This window comes from Mauremys reevesii, linkage group 2, assembly GCF_016161935.1.
Source record: "Mauremys reevesii isolate NIE-2019 linkage group 2, ASM1616193v1, whole genome shotgun sequence".
NCBI classification, from domain to species: domain Eukaryota; kingdom Metazoa; phylum Chordata; order Testudines; family Geoemydidae; genus Mauremys; species Mauremys reevesii.
Window position 1 is genome coordinate 171,907,142 of NC_052624.1, and position 22,167 is coordinate 171,929,308.

A 22,167-nucleotide genomic window follows, 5' to 3' on the forward strand; every position below is an offset into this window, starting at 1 on the left:
TGCGGGCGGTTCAGCTGAGCCGCGCGACCAGCGAACCGCCCGCAGTCATGCCTGCAGGAGGTCCACCGGAGCCCCGGGAGCAGCGGACCTCCCGCAGGCACGACTGCGGAGGAAGCGCTCGTCCCGCGGCTCGGGTAGACCTCCTGCAGGCGCGCCTGCGGAAGCTCCACTGGGTCGGTTCGTGGCCCAGTTTCTAAGAGGCCGCGGACCGGTACCGGACCGCGGACCGGGGGTTGGGGACCCCTGCCTTAGATCATCCCTTGCAGGTGTTTTCTAACCAGTTCTTAAAAACCTCCAATGACAGGGATTCCACCACTTCCCCTAGATTACCGGTTCCAGTGCTTAATTATCTGTATAGTTAGAAAGTTTTTCCTAATATCTAACCTAAATATTCCTTGCTGCAAACTAAGGCAATTACTTCTCGTCCTACCCTGGGTGGACATAGAGAACAATTGTTCACTGTTCTGTTCATAACTTACTTATTCAGACTGTTTTTCTGTCCCCCCTCAGTCTTTTGTTCTCTAGACTAAACATGCCCAGTTCTTTCAACCTTTCTTCATAGGTCATGTTTTCTAAACCTCTTACCATTTTGGTTGCTCTCCTTTGGACTCTCTCCAATTTGTGTACCTCTTACCATTCTAATAAAAATCTCATTTGGTGGTAATTTCTGAGAAAACATAGGATAAATTAGATTTTTGGTCCACCCAATTTCTGCCAGTTGTCACAAGCAGAATTAATAGAACGTAAGAATGGTCATACTGGGTCATACCAAAGGTCCATCTAGCCCAGTATCCTGTCTTCCAACAGTGACCAATGCCAGGTGCCCCAGAGGGAAAGAACAGAACAGAACAATCATCAAGTGATCGATCCCCTGTCGCCCATTCCTAGCTTCTGGAAAACAGAAGTTAGAGACACTATCCCTGCCCATCTTGGCTAATAGCCATCAATGGACCTATTCTCCATGAATTTATCTAGTTCCTTTATGAACCCTGCTATAGTCCTGGCCCCCACATCATCCCCCAGCAAGGAGCCCCACTGGCCAACTGCATGCCGTGTGAAAAAATACCTCCTCCCACTGCCCACTAATTTCATTTGGTGACCCCTGGTTCCCGGGGCATGAGAAGGATCAAACAACACCCCCACATCCACCTTCTCCACATCAGCCATGACTCTATAGACCCCAATCACCACCCCCCCAGTCATCTCCCTTCTAAACCGAAAAGTCCCCGTCCCACTAATCTCTCCTTATATGGAAGCTGTTCCATACCCCCCAATCACCTTTGTTGCCTCTCTCCGAAACCCCTCCAATTCCAGCATATCTTTCTGGAGACGAGGCTACAAATGAAAATAGGAAGTAATGAAGTGCAGGCTTAATTTAGGAGAGATGTAAATTTTACATACACAGGGTTAAGCAACTCCTGTTCTCAGTAGTTTCCTTCTGTGAGTAGTCCTTTTCTTCCAGAGTCCTTTCCTAAACATAATCCTACTAGGAACAAAACAGTACATGGATGTGTAATCTCTGGAGAATGTCTGGTACTCTGTTTTTGCTGATTCTTTTTAGTACCACAGCAATGGGTTGCCTTAATGATTTTTATTTTCAGTGCCTTTGGCTAAACATTTCCTTACAGGACTCAATTAGGCTACCAATGACAGATTCTTCCTTTAGCTCAGTATATAGCAATGCCACCTCTGTTCAATACAAATGTGATCTGTGCAATTCCTTACAGGCATGCATTACTCAAAAATAAGAATAATCCTCCATTTACTTTTTACTCACTAGAGGTCTAATCCTTTAGATACATCTGTATCTTGATGTAACGCTGTCCTCGGGAGCCAAAAAATCTTACTGTGTTATAGGTGAAACCGCCTTATATCGAACTTGCTTTGATCCACCGAAGTGCGCAGCCCTGCCCCCTCCCCCTCCCGGAGCACTGCTTTACCGCGTTATATCCGAATTCGTATTATATCGGGTCGCATTATATCGGGGTAGAGGTGTACTGCTGGACAAGGAGCCCAATCCAGTACCCAATGAGAGGATTCCCATTGACATCAGTGGGTAATGGATTATTACCATGAACAGTCCCTTTTGAAATAATGAAATCAGTGGGGCTACATCTGGTAGTTAGTGTCTGAAGGACCAATTGCTTGGTTAACCTTCTGTGTTCTGTAAAGTCCTATTGGACTTTTGCAAATTGTATGTCTGATTTTTGGAGCCCTCAGCCTTTTTAAAATATCTGGAAATAATCCTTTGTGCCTGAAATTTCTCATGTGTAATCTCTGATCATAATAATTTAAAAAGAATTAAGCCTAATGGATAAGCAATGTGTATTTAAATGAAGTTAGGTGTCTCCATCTTGGTATAGGACTGGAGAAACGGAAACAAAAGTTAATAAAATAAATAAAAGAAGATTGATACAGTATTGATACAGTTTCTCTTATACAGTACTTCTCTTTTTACTATCCCTTCTCTGTTTTCTGTACTTTTTATGTTATTTCTTTAATTTTGAATATAAATAAAAAATGAATGTATGTTACAAAACACTCGGTTAGTGTTCTAAGTAATCCTAAATTACAGGTAATTTATATATATTTTCCACAGCAGTCCTAACTCTTTGAGCCTCCCTGTGGATCAGAACACTGGGTAACATGATGAACTCTGTGACAAATAATGCAGTATAATCTAATGCAAAGGAACTGCATTCTGTACAGTGTCTGATACCCCAAAGGGAGTGTTCCTTGAACACCAAAAAAACTTATTTACATACAACAACGGATCAAAATTTAAAAAACCAACCTTCTCCGCCCCAAAACCTCTCATGTAATAGAATCATTTTTTCACCTTCCTGCTTTTTATTCAGTCCTTAATAATCTGTCTTTCAGATAATGTGCTGAAATTGTATTTACTTGATTAAAAATCATAGAAATGATGTCCCATCCAGCCCTACATTTCTGTGATTCGATGAGTCTTAATAACAGAAATCAAATATCTGAACACTATCTGAAAGGCAGATTATTAAAAATATATTCTACTGGAGCTTTCTTTTTATTAAGTACAAAATTAGTTGAATATTCAACGTAATTCTTACTGCCATTGCAAATTATGCAATCTGAATGAAAAATAAATTCACATATGTGCATGTGTATACAAAAACTGTGATGTCTTATATCAGCCTTAGGGTTAAGATTCCAATTGCACAAATGTCAGGAGATTCAAAGTTATGGTTCCCACAGTGACTATATGTTGATCCCTTTTGTATATACGTAGTGTTCTCTATTACAGTATATGGGGATAACTTTACTCTCTTCATGCATATATATACTGATTTCATATAGATTTAGCTATCCTGACTTCATGCGTATATAAATATATTATCACCATATAGTGTGTGTGTATGTATCTTTAAATAAAAAAAACATAGTACAAATATGGTCATTCTGATCATCATCACTTTGAATTTTCTGATTTTACATGAATAAAAAGTTAACCTTCATCCATATAAGTTCTTGAGGTTTATTTTTAAAAGCAAAAAAGAAAATATGCAAGTGCTAATGTGTTTGAATGGCTGTCGGTCGACAGAATCCGTTGTGGTGTTTCCTAAATGTTGAACGTATTTACTGCTTTGGCTGTCTGTGTACACGTGCATGTGTTACAGTGTAATGTGTGTGTATGAATATTTACGTGCAAAAATGTCATTAGCCTGCAGCTAAGTCTGAAATAATCTATCACCTAAGACTGTAAGAGAATGATACAGTTTAAAAAAAACCCAAAATCAAATGTTATAAATTGTGGAAATTCAAAGTTAAGTTTTCTCTTTAAAATTAAAAAATCATCTATTGCATGGAAATATATAGTTAATGTCTACCCAGCAAACTTCACTCAGTCCTGTAGAATCATAGGATCATAGAATATCAGGGTTGGAAGGGACCGCAGGAGGTCGTCTAGTCCAACCCCCTGCCCAAAGCAGGCCCAATCCCCAACTAAATCATCCCAGCCAGGGCTTTGTCAAGCCAGGCCTTAAAAATCTCTAAGGAAGGAGATTCCACCACCTCCCTAGGTAGTGCACTTGAATTGCTTTCCCTTGCTCATTAGTGAACATGAATTAAATCAACTTTGAACTTAGCTTCGTTGCTTCAAGTGGTTTAACTTGCATCCCCACTGCAATGTGAGCAGGTTATCAGCATGAGTGAAAGCTTCATTTGGGGTTTAGCGTATAGCCTTAAACGAGCCACTTAGCCCAAGTTAAAAGCACCACTACACTTGTGTGCATGGGAAGGAGGTGAAGGGCAACACCCGAATAAACTCTGCAGTGAAGAGAGACCCCGAATTAGGGTGACTAGACAGCAAATGTCAAAAGTTGGGACAGGGGAGGGAGGTAATAGGAGCCTATATAAGAAAAAGACCCAAAAATTGGGACTGTCCCTACAAAATCGGGACATCTGGTCACCCCACTCTGAATCTCTCTGTGCATCAGCTCTCAGCGATAAAATGGGATCACAGTACTTTCACACTTAGTCTGTCTTGTCTATTTAGGCCTTGATCCTGCATTGTGGTCCACGTGGATGGGATGTTGCACCCATGTGGATCACAGGGTAGGACTAGGGCCCTAGATTGTAAGCTGTTTTGGGTAGGGACAGTGCCTAGTATAATAGGGCCATGATCTCACCTGGGGGGCCTCTAGGGTGCCATTTTAATGAGTCATTAATAAGGTTCTAGTTTCCACTATTTTTAATTAATGTAAGTGCAAACATTTCCATCAGAACATTTGTGGAAGTTGTTTGGGGGGTTCCCTGCTTGTGTTGCTCAAAAATGGCTGAATCATATTTGCTTAAAAAAAAAGGTGGGAGGCTTAAACTAAACGTGGAAAATTTCAACCTAAAATAATTTGTTTCATATAGTTTATTAGTAATGGAAAAAGTGACGGGGGAGGGAATTTGAATAGAAACTGTAATTCAACATTGAGATCAGTTTGGCCCTGATATATGCTGATGCTTACAATAACAACAACTATAAACAAACAAACAAAAACATATCTAAACATTTTTCCCCCATAAAATATTTGGCATCTACTGTAATCAGAATGGTGTAGTATGCTGAAAAGGTTTTCTTGGCACAGTTTTGGGATTATATGTATAATATTGCCAAACTCAAACATTCAAAATTCACGTCAGGCTTGCAGAAATAATAAAATTAGCTTAACAGTCATGAGATTTAAAAAAAAATTAAAAGGCTCTTAAGCCTTTCATGTTTTCAAGCTTTCTTCTGTAATTGTCAGGGCTAGAATTTTTTTTTAATGAAAGCTGAGATTCTCATATAATCATAACTCCAGGAACTAGGGATTTATTAAATGAACCAAAATGGGGTCATGACAAAATGTCAAAGATTGGCAACACTGCATGCATAGCTCACTTATGGATTCCCCACTTACAAGTACTGAAGTCATCCCAAACTCATGCCACTGATATCTTGTGTGTTACACCACATTGCATTGTATTCTCGTATGTGTAACGTGATAAAATATTCATACACAAACACGTGCAGGGGAAAAATAGCTTTATTTTTAAAATAAGTTAAGATTACTATGTTTGGGGGGGAAAAAAGAGGGGAAACTTATTTGCCTAAATTGTCATTAAAGTAATAACTAAAATTGTAAAATAATAAGAATAATAAAAACACAACAAAAAGGGTTAGCTTTATTTGAGGAGCTTAGTCATTTTCTGTTACAGAGAATAACAAAATTACCTACCATCTCATGATCTTGGCTCATTTTCCTTCTCTGCCAGGTGGTTGCTGGAATTTGACAAGTGATTGATTTGGTTTCAAAGGGTGCCTGAATTGCACAAAGTGTTTTTCATATTAGAAAAGACATGGCCATTTTTTCACAAGTTTCAAGATTTATTACCTTGCACAAAAGTGCGGCAAATTAGTTTGTTTGATATTTATTTTCTCAGGATTGCAGTAATTGGTGTCATTAACTGAAGGACAAGTTTTACAAAGGGTTGGAGCGGGTAGCCTCTTAAATACTTACTATTTTTATTTATTTATTTTTAAACAATGGTACAGGACTGGAAATTAGATGGGTAGACTGCTACTTCCCGTTTACACACCCTTCCTTTGAGATGGAGATCAACTTCCAAGGAGAATGGATGGAGGTGCTGGGCTGTGGGGTCATGGAGCAGCAGCTAGTTAACTCAGGTACTGAAACTTCTCTGTTTCATTGACATCTCTATTAGCAAACACTTCCAGCACAATCAGTTTCACACTCTCCAAATCCTTTTTCCCTCACAGTGTGCTGTGTGCACACACATCTCTGTTAGCAGCAGCAGAAGCAGAAAGACTGCAGACAGAATGCATGCTGCATGCTGTGAGGGTACCAAGCTAGCCAGCTAGCTGGAGCCGAAAAACTGAAACCGTGTCTTTTTTTTTTACGGAATTTGGGGGGAGGGAGGACCCTTAATTTTAAAAGATAAACTAATTAATTGACAGACAAATTCTCCTGTCTTTCAAATCAAGCCTAATTTATTCAAATAGTTATGATTAAAAAATGCTGTTAGCAAAACAGCACACACATAGAACACTGTGGCATCTTAGCTACCACTATGTGTTAATTGGGTAAATATTCTCCTTTTACATGTTGTTTATTTGTACTGATGATCATGTACTGTTTCAAGAGCAACAGCAATTAATCTAATTGAAATTACAGAGCTATGGTTGGTTGCCTGACATGAGTTATCCTTTAAAGATTACAAAAAAGGAAAGAAAAAGATAATGGGATTACTTTCCAAGTATTTTCAAATTCACTATTTCATGGCCTTGATTTTTGGAGAGGATGGGAACCTGTAGCTCCCCCGGAATAAACAGCAGTTGTCGTTTACTACATACCAATGATCCTTTGGAATACTACTCATGTATTTTGTGCAAAGGGGGAAGGCTGCTGCCTCCACGTGTTCCTGTTATGGTATATTTAGTGTGTTTTGTTGCTGTAGGTTTTCTTAAGCTATTTCTGGCCTGGTTTACACTGAAAACTTAGGTCAACTTAGCTACATCGCTCAGGGATATGAAAAATGTACAACCCTGAGAGATGTAGTTAAGCCAATGTCAGTCTGAATGTAGACAGCGCTACCCACTTTCAGAGAGGTGGATTACCTACAGTGATGGAAGAACCCCTTCTGTTGCTGCAGTAACTGTATATGCTACACCAGTGCGAGCTGCAGCTGGGCCGCGGTTGTGTTTCTGATGTCTTTAGTAGAGTCTAAATTCCTGTTTTTAAATATTCTTTGAAGTAGGGATTTAACCTGGGTTTCTCACATCCCAGGTGAGTGTCCTGACCACTAGTATGGAGTCAGTCTGTCTCTGGCCCAGTGAACATTTAATTATTTATACAAAGTGGGACAGCTCCAATGGGAGACATTGAGAGGGCATCATCCCGGAATAGTTAATACCCAGGTGCTTAGGGCACCCACCTTGGATGTGGGAGACCCAGGTTCAAGTCTCGCCCAGATTCAGATGGGGCATCTCTCTCATTTTCCTTGAAAATCTTTGAAAGGACTCCATTCTGCACTGAGGACTAACAGGAGTATTTTTGAAATCTTGAGGTTTTATGGGATGGGAAAACAGTTTCCCATTAGGTCAGTTGATGATGATGATGTACAGACCAAAAGAGTCCTGTTAATTTCAGCTCCATTCAAAGCAAAATGCATTGCAGGTGGGGAACAAAAAGGAAGGAATCAGTTTGTCAAACAGAAAGAGACAAAGTTGTTGAGAAAGGAAGACATTTTATTTTGAGATTGCTCAGAGGATATTACAAATTGGAAAAAACAAGTTTAAAGCTTGAAAGTGTATTAACTTCTCTGGTGAGATGTGGTGGGAGGCTAGAAGCTTGTTTTTAATTTGAGGAGTCTTCTTATTTACTTGCGATTCAAGTTGCAGTAGGCTTTCAATCCCCCACTTGCCCCAGCTTGTTCAGAATTCACTTTGCAAATAGAAGTGCCTAGGCTTAGCACTAGTATGAAACACATACCAGCCGCTGAAACACTATAAAGCTCCTCTTACTGTCTTCTGTTGTTTAGTTAAAGATTAAATATACAGGGCCTTGTACTAAACTTAATACAGGCAAAACCAAAATGTCCAATATGTTATACATATGATTTGACGATGCCTGGATTTGATAATTAATTATTTACTTGATTATGTAATCTGAGAATTGTGTATATTTAAGTTGCCATTACAATGGTTATGTATTTTATATTTTCATGCTATTATATTCTTTACACCCCTGTCTCTATCCCCCTTATTATTATTATGATTTTATCTATCAAGGAAGTTAGAAATCTAAATTAGATTAGAAATCATCTGAATCAAAAGTACCTTTCCAAACTGGAAATGAAGCCTCCTAGTTTCTTTGTGAAGTCTCAATTGCTTAGTGCCTCCTTGCATCTTTTCTCTTGGACTCAACATCTTGGTCTGTCTAGTCTCCACCCCATCTCTCTTCTCTATGATGATTGTTGCTGTCTCTCTTTCAATTTAAATTGACTAGAATTTGTTTGGTGAAGATTTCAGCTGACACACTCAAATTTGTGCCTGTTATAATTGTGTATCACAATTGAAATTGCAGCAGCCTGCTGCAGCATTGCAGTTCTGGCACCTGCAGCCCTGCACACAGGAGGAGCAGCAGCAGCTGCTGAGGCTGCTGCACAGTGCACACACAGGCGCACAAGCACAGAGTGCAGTGGCACAGCTGGGTGGGGCTGCAGACAGTGGGGTGGCCTGGTAGGGCAGCAGGGGGCAGCAGAGAGGGGAGGCCTGCAAGCTGCAAGGGCAGGGGGGAGAGGGAGGCTGAGGCCAGCAGCAGCCAGGGCAGCAAGCCTCTCAGGGCGGGGGCCAGTCAGGGCCAGAGCAGCTTCCTCCTGTCTGGGGAGCCAGCTGGCCCCTGCCTGCCCTGTAGCAGGCCCTGTCTGCAGTCTGCTTGCTCACTGGCGGCTCCACTACTGGCCCTGTGCACTGTCATACTCACTGGCTGTGTGTGGCAGTGGGGCAGGCAGTGGGACTGTTCTCCAGTGGGGTGGCCTGGCAGCAGTGTGGGCATTCTTCCCCCTTCAGCCCTGGCCAAAGGCCTGTGCTCTGGTGGCCTGCCCTGCCTCTCCCCTCCTCCTGTCTGCTGGCATCTCTGGGCCTCCCAGCAGCAGGATCCCCCCCCCCTGCCCTGTCAGTGCCCCCCCCCCCCCCCCTCCCCCCCCCCCCCCTAATTTTACCTAAAAATAAAAAAAAAATAAAAAAAAAAAAAAAAAAAAAAAAAAAAAAAAGTAAAAAAAAAAAAAACAAAAAATCCAAGCCCTTTGAAAACTATTTTGTTTATTTGATATGCATTTGCCCATAGATAGAGAGAGAGAGATCAGAGAGACAGAGAGAGAAACTACACATTTTTTTTCACATGGTTTTTCACTTTGAACATCTTCATTTCACCCTGCCTGCCTCATAGCTTGAACATCCTCTACATCACACATTACATTTTTTAAAATGAAAAACAGATATTATGAAAAAAAAAAAAAGATTGAAAAAATGAAAATGAAAAAATGCTTTCAAAAAAAAAAAATATGAATTTAAAATGCTCAGAATCTAGAAGGATAGATCAAAAAACAGGAAGAAGGGAAAAAAAAGAAAAAAAAAAAAAAAAAAAAAAAAAAAAACAAAAAAAAATTGAATATTTCATATTTCATTTCAGCTGACTGGCCACACACACAAAACAAAGCAACTTTTTAAGTTTTTTAAGATCCTTTTAATGCTAACTGATATAAGCACCAGTAACTGATGAGTAGAAAGTAAGCATTCATGCATCATGCGGCAGCAGCATGCAGACAGAATGAACTTAAGATGAAGAAAACCTTTCCTACAGTAAAAGTTTTGTTTTTTTTTTTTGCTTTTTTTTTTTTTTTTTTTTTTTTAATTTTTTTTTTATTTTTTTTTTTTTTTTTTTAAAAATTTTGAAAAAAAAACAAAAAAGTAAAATAATGAATAGAAACTATTTATTCCTAACAAATACTACAAAAAACAACACAACACATTTTTGATGACTTGGTTATTTATGAAATGTTTGTTATGTTATGATGTTTTGCCAAAAAAAAAAAAAATTCAAAAAAAAAAAAAAAATACATTAAAAAAAATATACCTTTACTTTTATTTTTATTATTATTTTTTATTTATTGTTTGTTGTGTGACCACCACCAAAAGACCACACACTAAGCTGTCAGACTCATGGTTGTATGTGCTAGCTATGGCTATATTTTAAAGAGGCCTGAGCCTGGACACACCACATGCTTTTTTTTTTATTTTTTTTTTTTTTTTTTTTTTTTTTTTTTGGGCAGAAATATAGATGAGCATTATAGGCTGATTAAAAGACAAGTTCCCTGCCCCCCCCTGTTAGGTATAGTTAAGAAGAGTAGTAATAATCACTTGAATGGTCCCTAACTACTACTAAACTACTAAAACTATCTGTTCTGCTGTGACACCTCCTGTACCTTCCCCAAACAAAAGAAAGAGAGTGTGTAGCAAAAAAAAAAGCTTGTCTCTCTCACCAACAGAATTTGGTCCAATAAAATATATTCCCTCACCCATCTTGTCTCTCTGATATACTGGGACTGACACAGTTACAACAACACTGCATGGGTCTTGCAATGACAGTTCTCCTGCTTGTAATATCTTAATACAGTGTCTTGGTGGATAACTTGAGGATGTATCAAATTCAAAAAATATAAAATATAAATTATTTATTTTTTTTTGTTTTTTTTATTCTTCTTGAAGAATTCCATTGTAGCTGTAATGCCCTATGGAATCTGGGATAAAGGATTGTTTTCCCAATTACTCTCTTCTACTGAAGATGCTTCTGATACTCACTTCTCTTTACAGAGAATCATGGAAATATAGAGCTGGCAGTGACCCCAGGAGGTCATCAAGTCCAACCTCCTCCGCTGAGGCAGGACAAAGTAAACTTGGACCATCTCTGACAGAAACCTTTCTTTGATTTCAGTCACCTTTAAATAGAATATGTACTTTAAAACAGTCAGATTTGTGCAAGAGCAAAAGCTTTATTAGCTTCATTCACTGCCCACGTTCCTGGTCTTCTGGGTTTTATTTATTTATTTATTTTTGTCTTTTTATATCAAAGAAAAGATTCCACAGTCTTTGTCTGTCTTTCCTGACAGCATAACTCTCAACCTGCTAGGTCTCCAGTGTCTGACATTGACCTTCAAAATGTGTTACAAAGAACCCAAATGACAGAGACAACAAAAATACATTTGAAATTTCATTGCTTTATCTTGTATAGGGTTGTTTTAGTGACATACCTCACTTTCAAGGTTCAACTGCTTCTGATATTAAGAAAAACTATGCCAGATTTCTTCACCCAAGATTCTAAAGCTGACCTCAGCCTTATCCTAGAGCCTTATCCTTGATGGGATATGGGGGTTGTTCATTCTTCATACCCATTCAGACCTTGGCCTGTGTATTGAGGTCAGTTAGGGTGCCCATTGTGATGATGTTTGATTCCAACATAAAAACCCTGAAGTGTAAAAGGGAGAGGAGAGATTGCAGGGTTATTGACTGTTTAAAAGAAAATTGCAATGCATATATTAGGAAGACTACTCTTTATAACCCCACTGAGAATATGGTGCCAAACTTTGCCTCCAGGTCTTCGGCCTGCCTATGTGACTAGTTTTGAAGTGATAAATAATGCTGAAGACAGGGCAGTCATACAGAGCCATCTGGGTTGCTTGGTAAACTGGGCCCATTTGAACAAAATGTGCTTAATATAGCCAAATGCAAAATTATGCCTCTAGGATCAAGAAATGCAGGTCATACCTATAAAATGGGGGACTGTATCCTGGAAAGCAGTGACTCTGAAAAGAATGTAGAGGTTATAGTAAATAAGCAACTCAGTGTGAGCTCCCTACGTGAAGATGTGGCAAAATGGTCTAATGTGTGAGTAGGAGTAGGGAGGTGTTTGCATTTCTGTGTATGGCATTGGTGAGACCATTTCTGAAATACTGCATACAGGTCTGGTATCCACAGCTTAACAAGGATGTTGAAAAAGTGGAGAAGGTGCAGAAAAGAACCAGAAAAATGATTGGAGGGCTAGAATAAATCCCTTATAGTGAGCGATGTATAGAGCTCCATCTGTTTAGTTTATGAAAAAGAAGATTATGGGGTGATTTGATTACAGTGCATAAGTACCTTCATGGGGAGAGACTACTGGGTACTAAAGGGCTTTTTAATCTTGTGGAAAAAGGTATAACCAATGGTAGGAAGCTGAACCAGACAAATTCAAATTAGAAATAAGGCATGAATTTCTAACAATGAGAGTGATTAATCATTGGACAAACAACCCAGGGAAGTGGTGGATTCTCTATCTCTTGATGTCTTCAGATCAAGACTTGATACCTTTCTGGAAGATATCTTGTCATCAAATTGAGTGAAATGTATAGGTCTGTGTAATACAGAAGGATATACAGCAGGTCAAACTTGATGATCTTATGGTCCCTTCTGGCTTAAATTCTATCAATATATCTAATGTATCTAAAAACCAAAAAACTCCACCTGTTTCCATGCTGTAGAAATTTATTTCAACTTTTTAGAAAATTCTTATTATTCCAAAGGCACAGAGTAAGGAATGTAGTTATATGTTCCCCTAAGGCTGAAGTTAGTGATGCAGAACTTTAGAAATTTACTGTAGTGTAAACAGAAAGAGCTAGATAGAAGGAAATTCAGTACCATAATCAGTATAAAATCTTGTTCTAGATTTTTTGTAAATTTCATGTTGTGTGCGGCGTTTTTCCTAATAGTAAAACTGTGTATTTAAATATTATTTGTATTAAAATTCATGTATAAAAGTCATATTAATATAAAGTTATGGTTACTATAATTAACACTCAACAATTAGAAAATGAAGTATTGAAGCTTTTAAGCACAACATAAGCTCTGTTGGGGTCTTTTGGTTTTGTGTTTGTACAGCCCCTAGTACAATGGGATTCTGATCCATGATGAGGGCTCCTAGGCTCTACTGCAATACAAATAATAATGAATCATAGTAGTAATAACTAGTAGGTTGTATATTTTTGTAATTAAGACTTTTTGAAAAACAGTAGTTCCAGCTCTAGATGTAAACGCTCTCCGATATCTCACACCGAGTGCTTGTGAACCATGAGTAAGGCTGCAAGTCTGTCATGGAAATCACGGATTCGATGACATTCTGAGACCTCTGTGACTTCCACTGCTGCCAGTGTGGCTGACTCCAGGGCTGTCCAAGCAGCGGCTGGGGCTGCTGTCCCTGGGGGCAGCCCCAGAGCAGCAGTCTCGGTGCAGCAGCAGTTTCGGGGACCGTTTCGGGGACCATCGGAGCAGCAGTCCCTCGGACCTCAGAGCAGCGGGCAGCCGGGGCCAGTCAGCCCTCGCCGCCAAAATAGGGGCCAGCCGTTGGTCCCCAAGACCCACCAAAGCAGCGGCCATGAATTTTTTTCATTGCCTGTTACCTATCCATGATTTTTACTAAAATTCCCCATGAGTAAATCTTAGGCTAAATCATAAGTGCTGCTGTACTGAAGCTGCTTGTGGGGAGAATTGGCAAGGCTTGTTGCTGCAAATGTATCTCCAGTTCAGAAAGTAGCATTGGCATAGCCCTCAGAGATGGCCATTTGCCTGTTTTTTGAGGTTGAGGATGAATGCAGTGGATATGAGGAGGGCTTGGCACAGAAAATGTCAGTTGGCTAAAATGGAAGGAAAGAGGATTGCTCCGACTTCAGTGACAGAATGAGGCCTTTGACAAGAATATGGAGAAACTGTGCACAGTTTGCATTCGTTTGTATTCTAGGTTCAAACATTGCTGTGCAGTGCTGAGGTTCAAAGGATTGTGTATAATATCTTGAAGTTACAGTGAAAGCACTTTTGCTGACAATTTATTGTTGTCAGTCCTTATATATTCAGTCCTAAGATTGTTGTGAGCGAAGACTAATGAGCATGATAAAGTGTCTTTCTCAAAGACAGAGAAACACAAAGAAAAGAGTTTGCAGTAACTAAACTAATTTCACTGAAGCAAACTCTTCCTCTGCATGTGAGAGGTTTTAAGGCAGAAGCATATTTGCCACAAAGTATCGTGTGAGGTGGAAGTTAGATGCTAATCCTCAAAATGTCTGTTTTTCCTGTTTTAAAACACTGACAGCTTAGCTACAGTATTGAATTCCAGTACTTCAAGTGTTACTGAGCCCAGTGCTGCCATCTTCTGCACAATAAAAATTTTAACGTGTAATCTTAGCTGTAACACTCTAAACATCTGATTTTTTTTGATTTTTTTTTACACCTGCTTTCTAAAGGAAAATGGCAGCTCCAGATTCTTAACCGTTCAGTTGTTTTAGCTCTGGTTTTGACACATCCAAACTCAGTATCATGCTTAATAAGCAGTGAATTAGTAGCTAATGGAAAAACCTTGTTAATGCTGCCTTGTAGGGACAGTTTTACTTGTTTAATTTATTAATATAGTCTGAGTTACATTTTAGAGATGTAGGATTTTGATTTATATATCAAGCAGTGGGAGGGCAGGGAATTTGGGGAAATGGGAAATTTAATGTCTCATCCAGCTCTTTATTTTGGGTCTTGCCTGATAAATTGCATTAAAATGTTTCAACAGATGGTGCATATGGCCTATCCAATATGCAAACTCAATGTGTTCTACCTGTCCTAACATCCTTTTGAGCGCTAACACTGCAGGAATCTTTAAGTATTTAAATGTGTGTATGTATGTATGTATAGATATAATAGAGAGGAGTACACATATGCACATCCTTACAAAACCTTTAAGTCAGCGGTGCCCAAACTTTTTACCTTGCCCCCCACCCTTACCCCTGTCTGCCGCACCTCCCCCCTCCCAAAGCTGGGGCTGGGAGTGGGGCCGCAGGGCTGGGCGGACACGGACAGGGGTAAGGAGGCCAAGGCAGGGGCCACAGCTGGGGACGGGACTAGGGGGCGGAGCTGGGTGGTGCTCCCTCTCTGCCCCCAACAGTGCCCCCTTGAACGTTCCTCTGCAATCCCCTGGGGGTGGGGGGTACGACCCATAGTTTGGGGACCTCTGCTTTAAGGTGAAGTTCAGGTTACTATTGCATATCAATGGTTTGAGCACATAGACACGTAAAACACCTCCAGTGTTATGCTGAATTAAGGTTGTACATCTCAAACAAGGCTTCCAGAGTAATTTAACTCTCCCTCTTGAGTCTCAGTTGCCCCCATCACAAATATTTTAGTGGAAAACAAAATCTCTTTTTCTCCAGTGACTCTCTATCTAAGGTACTTCAATGGCCCGCACAATGATATCTGAGCGCTTGGCAATCTTTAATGTGTTTATCTTTACAACACCCCTTTAACGTGTTTATCTTTACAACACTCTCTCTCGACGTCAGAAGGGCGCTAACCTTTTACATTAAGCAGACCAAGCTGTTTCGTAAGTTGACACAGTTGTTTGTCGCAGTGGCCAACAGAATGAATGGTTGTCCAGTGTCTGCTCAGAGAATGTGGTCTTGGATCACTGCCTGTAACCGCTACAGCTACAATCAGGCAGAGGTGCCTCCTCCAGCGATTTTGACCACCCATTCAACTAGAGCGCAGGCCTCTTCAATAGCTTTCCTAGCTCAAGTGCTGGTCCAGGATATCTGTAGGGCTGCCACCCGGTCATCCGTCCACACGTTTATGTCTCATTACGTGCTTACCCAGCAGGCCCAAGACGATGCTGGCTTTGCTAGAGCAGTGTTGCAAGCTGCATGACCATGAACTCAGAGCCCACCTCCAGGGATACTGCTTGTGAGTCACCTAGAATGGAATCGACATGAGCAAACACTCAAAGAAGAAAAAACGGTTATCTACCTTGTGTAGCTGTTGTTCATTGAGATATGTTGCACATGTCCAGTCCATTACCCGCCCTCCTGCCCTGCTGTCTGAGTTGCTGGTAAGAAGGAACTGAGAGAGCGTAGGGCTGGTGGCACGTAATATACCGATGCGTTAGCATGGCACTCAAGAGAGACACAGCTGGCCCTGTGGATACTGTTTAGGCAAAAGTCTCTGACAGCTGTGGATGTGGGTGCTCACACATCTAGAATGGAATGGACATGAGCAACACATCTCGAAGAACAACAGTTATGAAAGGTAGGTAACCATTTTTTCTTCCACTTCTGAGAATAAATACCATCCTAATTCAGAAACTAGGCTCTTCATGCATCAGTCTCATCTCCTTACTATCAGTGGCTGGGTCTGTCACTGAATTTTGTTTCAAAACGTTGCTTGATGCAAGATAGAATTGGGGACTGCAATACTAGAAAAGTTACTGGAATCCAGTGAAATAAGGCTCCAGTCGGGAATTCTTTTTTGATTGTAACAGTTGAAAAGTATTTAGCTAATGAATTATTCCAAAAGAACAAATAGATTTAGGGGAATCCTTTCAGATTAGTTCAGACTTCGTTAGCACACACTTTTCACTAGAGACAGTCAAAGATAAACTCTGACTGAAATTTCTTATACCTCAACTAAATGAATTCTTCTCACGATACTACTGTAAGACTGATGGCACTAACTAGAATTTCCCAGTTATGCTAAGGCACATTATCTGAGCTCCATTTTTTAGAATCAAGGCCAGGATAACAATTCCTCACTTTCATGAGCACTAATTGGGAGAGTTCCAAAGACTTTATTCTGTACATATTTGCACTTGCTATCCATGTTAACAAAAAGAGCATTGGAGGGGAGATAAAATTCTCATATTTCAAGGCAAAAGCACATTCCTACTAGATTAGCATGAAACCTCAATGTGGGGAGGGGGAGGAAGAGGCATATTATCCCATCTCTGCCTACAGCGTGGTTTCCTGCACCCGTCGGCGGTAGGATACTGGATTAGATGGAGCATGGAGCTGAGCCATTATGGCAATTCATGTGTTCCTATGTACTGTTTATGTGTATAAAAATGCATATGCTGTGTCTGATCCAAAATGACACATTAAGAGTACAGTTTACCCATCTAAAGATGTGTTAGCTGTAAAAACAGCTATATAAAATATGAGTGGAGTTAATCTAGGGCTGGGCTCCTGCCAGTTGATTATTCAGAATTCTGCTTCTCAGCATTTCACCAGAACTAGGCAAAATCAGCATCTCACTCCTGTTTTGGAGCCATAGTGACTTCTGGTAGCATCATGCTTTGAATTAAAAATAGGTAGATGTGGGTGCAGCTGGTAGTTAGAAATGGAAGAATGCAGGTTATGTATTCTTAGAAAACTTAAGTGTAGAAAAGAGTAAAAGCATTATTTGGTGATTGGGCAAAGCTTTGAGGACTGGGCAAGATTTTTTTTTTAAATCACAGTATCATAGAAAATTGATATAATATAGATTAAAAAATTGACACTGAATTAAGGGCTGAAGGTTTGGCAGGCATATAATGGGGATTAGAGACTAATGTAATTAGAAAAAAGTTACATCCCTTTTCTGACTCCTTTGTTTGTACATTGCCTTATTAGACTGTAAGCTCATTGGAGCAATGACCTGTTTTGCTGTCAAGCTCCTACCACACTTTTGGCTGTTACATAAATAATAATATTAAGAAGTATGATGTGTGGTCACCAAACTAAATTTTGATCTTTTCATGTGCTATAGTTTCAGAATTTAGATATGCTAGTAGGGTGGCCTCTTTAATCACTGGAGCCTATGTTTGTTGCACCTCTTATTTGTCCTTAAGGTAAATGTATTAGAGAAACACTGTCTCTGGATACCCTCAAAAACCAGAGAGCCATGTTTGTGTGTGATTTTGTTTAGTTGTCTTCTGTTAAGGATTATCCCTGTTTTACAGATGGTGAAACTGAGGAACAGAGCAGTGACATGGCTTGCCCCAGTGACCCAGCAGGACAATGGCAGACCACAAATAGAAACCCAGTCCCCTGAGTCCCAGTCCAGTGGTCTGTCCGCTGGGTCACACTGCCTTCCCTCCTGTAGGCCTGACTCTCAGTAGTCATATTACACTGGTCTAGATGGAATAGCTGTTACACTGGCACTTTCTGTTTGGAATTCAACATTTACTCCCACTTGCAATCAGGGCCGGCTCCAGACCCCAGCGCGGCAAGCACGCGCGTGGGGCGGCCCTTTCCCGGGGGGGCGGCAGGCTGGGCCGGCGGACCTGCCGCAGTCATGACTGCGGGAGGTCCACCGGAGCCCCGGGACGACCAGACCTGCCGCAGGCATGACTGCGGAGGGGGCGCTCGTCGCGCGGCTCGGCAGGACCTCCCGCAGGCATGACTGCGGCAGCTCCAGCGGAGCCGCCGGACCTGCGAACCGTCTGCAGCCGCGGGAGGTCCAGCCGAGCGACCAGCGGACCCTCTGCAGTCATGCCCGCGGGAGGTCCGCTGCTCCTGCGGCTCCGGGGCGCCTCCCGCGCATGACTGCTTGGGGCGGCCCAAAAGGTAGAGCCGCCCCTGCTTGCAATGGGTATTTCTTCGCATCTAGATTTCTATCATATCGTTGCTTTCTAACTACTTCAAGGGGTAAATTTTCTTTGGCACAAGAAGCTTGTTAGATGTTGGTGTTAAGGTTTTGGTCCTTCTACCCAAAAGTGTCTGACTTGGTGGAAAAACAAAGCATTGTGTTGCACTATTCAATGTTAAGTGTATTCCTTGAAACCATGAGGGTGTTTTAAAAAACAAATTCTTTGCTTTTGTACAGACTTTTCTGCTAACTCAGTAGTTGCTGCCTGGCAAGGGCTTAGCTTTGTGTACTGCGTGAACTGATGTATCAAAGAGGATTGCCAAAATGAGCCATGATCTGTTATTAACTCATTTGGAATTGCATAGTAAGCAAACTCCTGTTTACACTACAATTAATATGAATAATACGAATAATACCAGCAGCTAAACTAGGGTTGATAAAAATGTTATCAGTCCTCATGCTTCAGGACAGGCACTTACTGCCTGAGATGATGATGAAGAAACTTCATGTATAGCCATGTTATTGCACAATTATGGTTTATGGAGTTTACAACTTCCTCTGGTAGTGGTCTCTGTAGCTAACAAAATATCAGAGTAGATAGACCATTGATCAGATCCACTATGGCAATTCATATGTTCTTTAAAATGATCATCTCTTCACCTCAATACTCACGGGGCTGATTATTTCCTGTACTCCAGTGACTGCCTTCTAAATGTTTGATCTTATATTTCTTTTATTCTATCTGCACAATGATCTGCAGTTTCATAGTGTATCTGTGATCTTTTTTCATGTCCTAGCAATTAGTATGGTAGTTCTACACATGCAGTATTAACTGGGAAGTTATAGTTATTTCTTGTATTGAATAGTGGTTAGAACTTGGGAAAGGCTGGCTTGCTTGATTGTAGGAATTGCTTTTGGTTGGTTGTGGTTTGTTTCCATGCAGTAGTTGCACAATTAACATTTATAACTCCGTTGAACTGTTAACGTAGATCTGCATTAAAACTGTAGAACAGGATTTCCTTTAAAAATACAAACCAAACCCACAACTACTTGTCATTCAATAGCCATTTTTTACTGTGTTCTTCACTTTACCTATTGCAAAATTGGGATAATAATTTACCTACTTGACACATCATTGTAAGGCTTAATTAATATTTGCAAAATGCGCTTAGAGTCTCAGATGGAAGCCATCTATAAGTATTTGAATTATCTAGCTAATGTGTACATTTCCTGCTGCTCTTGACTGAGAGAATCAAAACTGTTTGCATCATAGGCCCTGTATCAGACAGCTAATGAAGATTCTTCTTTAGCAAAAAGGGTAGGAGACTGCTTTTAGAGTAGGAGGCTCTGAGTTGTTGTAGTTATTATTTCTGTTGCCACACTGCTTTTGGAACCCAAACAGGGATTAGGGTCTTATTGTACTTGACACTGTACCAACAAATAGACTCTAAATCTCACAATCTAAGATTTAGCTAATACATAACCAGTGAAGAAGGTGACAAATGTGGGGGAGGTTGATGGGTGAACAAGGTGACAGTAGCACAGGTTAGCAGTCATGGTGGTATCAACCATCAGAGTTGCTCTAGCCAGAGCTCTGTTCCTGCTCTCGTTGTAACCAGGATGTGCAGCACCGTGACATGTGGAATCTTAGGGGGCCATGTACTGGAACTATTATTTTATTATTGCAGTTTGTATTATTACTCTTTTCAGTTTCTTGTTGACTGGCATTATTTGAAGAGAAACACATCCACAAGAATCAGGCTGCAGGATTCAGTTTTAGTTGAACTGATCAAAATTTGAGACCATCTTCTGCCACACTGAACCATTTTGAGAGAAACCCAATTTTTGAACAGTTCAAAAATCCATTTATAGTTGTTTCTTAGAAACACTCGAGGGTTTTGATACATTTTCAGTAGTGCTCCATAATGTTTTTGCATAGCAGTGTCAGTGCTTAGCTGGGTGACTCTGTTCCTTTGCTACACAGATCTTTATTCTGCTTAACACCCCTCTCTTTGCACCAGCTGTGACTTGTAGTCATCAAAGTAACGAGATGGCAATTTTATTGATGCTGCAAATCTTTCTGCAACAGAGACTTAGGGGCACCTATGGTACAGCAGCCGCAAAGCCAGCAACACCAGTTGTGAAGGCTCTGTGGGAGCAAAGTGAGACTAATCCCTATTTCCATCCCCTTTAGTGCTAACTGCTCCAAGCAGAGAAAACCCCCTCTCTCCTCCCCAGCATGTCAAAATCCGGCAGCGAGCTGCTAATTGCCTTTACAGTGATTCACATGCCATCTGCCAGTGTCAGGATTTTTTTTTTGTCATGTTTTGTAGGCTTTAGAAGGCAGATCCCCTAACTTGTGCAGTTCCCGTGTCCGTGACACTGACACAGTACAGCACGGTAATAACAATGACTCTACCACATGCAGAAATTAATCAAGAAACAGTTTACATGTTGTTGCCCCTTTTTTCCCCCCCGAGAGAACAACATGCAAAAAAAAAATGTTGCTTCAGTTGTATTCCATAAATCCTCTCCCTCCCGCCACCCAGGCAAAACAAACTTTTGATTGTGGGAGAGCGAGCTGTTGAAAAATAAAAAAACGTTTGAAGTACTATTTTGTAAATGTAAATGCTGCAAAACGTCTGTTAGTCTATAAGGTGCCACAGGATTCTTTGCTGCTTCTACAGAACCAGACTAACACGGCTACCCCTCTGATATTTTGTAAATGTATACCATGGCTCATTGTGACTTGTACGGAAGAGTGAGTGTGACAGTCCTGCACGATGGCTTAGAGCAGTGGTTTTCAAACTTTTTTTCTGGTGACCCAGAGAAAGAAAATTGTTGATGCCCACAACCCAATGGAGCTGGGAATGAGATGTTTTGAGTGTGGGAGGGGCTCAGGGTTGGGGTGCGGGGTGGGGCTGGGAATGAGGGGTTCAGGGTGTTGGAGGGGCTCTGGGCTGGGGTAAGAGGTTGGAGTGTGGGGTTGGAGTGGGGGCTTACCTCAGGCAGCTCCTGGTCAGCAGCTCAGTGGGGGTGCTAAGGCAGGCTTCCTACCTGTCCTGGCACCGTGATCGCACTGCGCACCAGAAGTGTCCAGTAGCAGGTCCAGCTCGTAGGCGGAGGCGTGCAAGCGGCTCTGCGTGGCTCTCGCCCACAGGCACCGCCCTCCAGCTCCCAGTGGCTGGTTCCCGCAGCTGGTGCTTGGTGCTTGGGGCAAGGGCAGTGCATGGAGCTCTGTGGCCCCCCCGCCTAAGAGCTGGACCTGCTGCTGGCTGCTTCTAGGGCACAGCGCGGTGTCCAAACAGGTAGGGACTAGCCTGCTTTAGACGGGCAACACCGCCGACAGGACTTTTAACAGCCCAGTCGGTGGTGCTGACCAGAGCCACTGTGATCCAGTATTACGCGACCCAGTACTGGGTCATGACCCGCAGTTTGAAAACCACTGGCTTAGAGGAGGCTCTGGGAATGTCAGAAGCACTGCATGCTGACAGCCATGCTAGAGGAGAATAAAGCATTGGTCTTGTCATAACTTATCTAACAGTTACATGAGAGAGCTGGTGCCATGACTGTGACAAACAGGCCAAAAGAATAAGATTTTTTTTCATTCCCTTATGATGAGAACCAGAAACTAAATAAAAGTTTTTTGAGGTTGGAGGCCCAGGAAGTGAGTGGGC

The 22,167-nt window shown here is 41.2% G+C and overlaps 1 protein-coding gene across 18 annotated transcripts in view; it reads left to right on the plus strand.

Moving 5' to 3' along the window:
* Window positions 1–22,167, plus strand: part of FARS2 (phenylalanyl-tRNA synthetase 2, mitochondrial) — a 324,031-nt gene that overhangs the window by 102,696 nt on the left and 199,168 nt on the right. For all 18 annotated transcript variants that reach the window (XM_039525751.1, XM_039525755.1, XM_039525749.1 and 15 more), the window contains one exon: window positions 6,062–6,193. In XM_039525751.1, coding sequence (XP_039381685.1) covers window positions 6,062–6,193 — 132 coding nt within the window. The remainder of the gene's footprint in view (window positions 1–6,061; window positions 6,194–22,167) is intronic.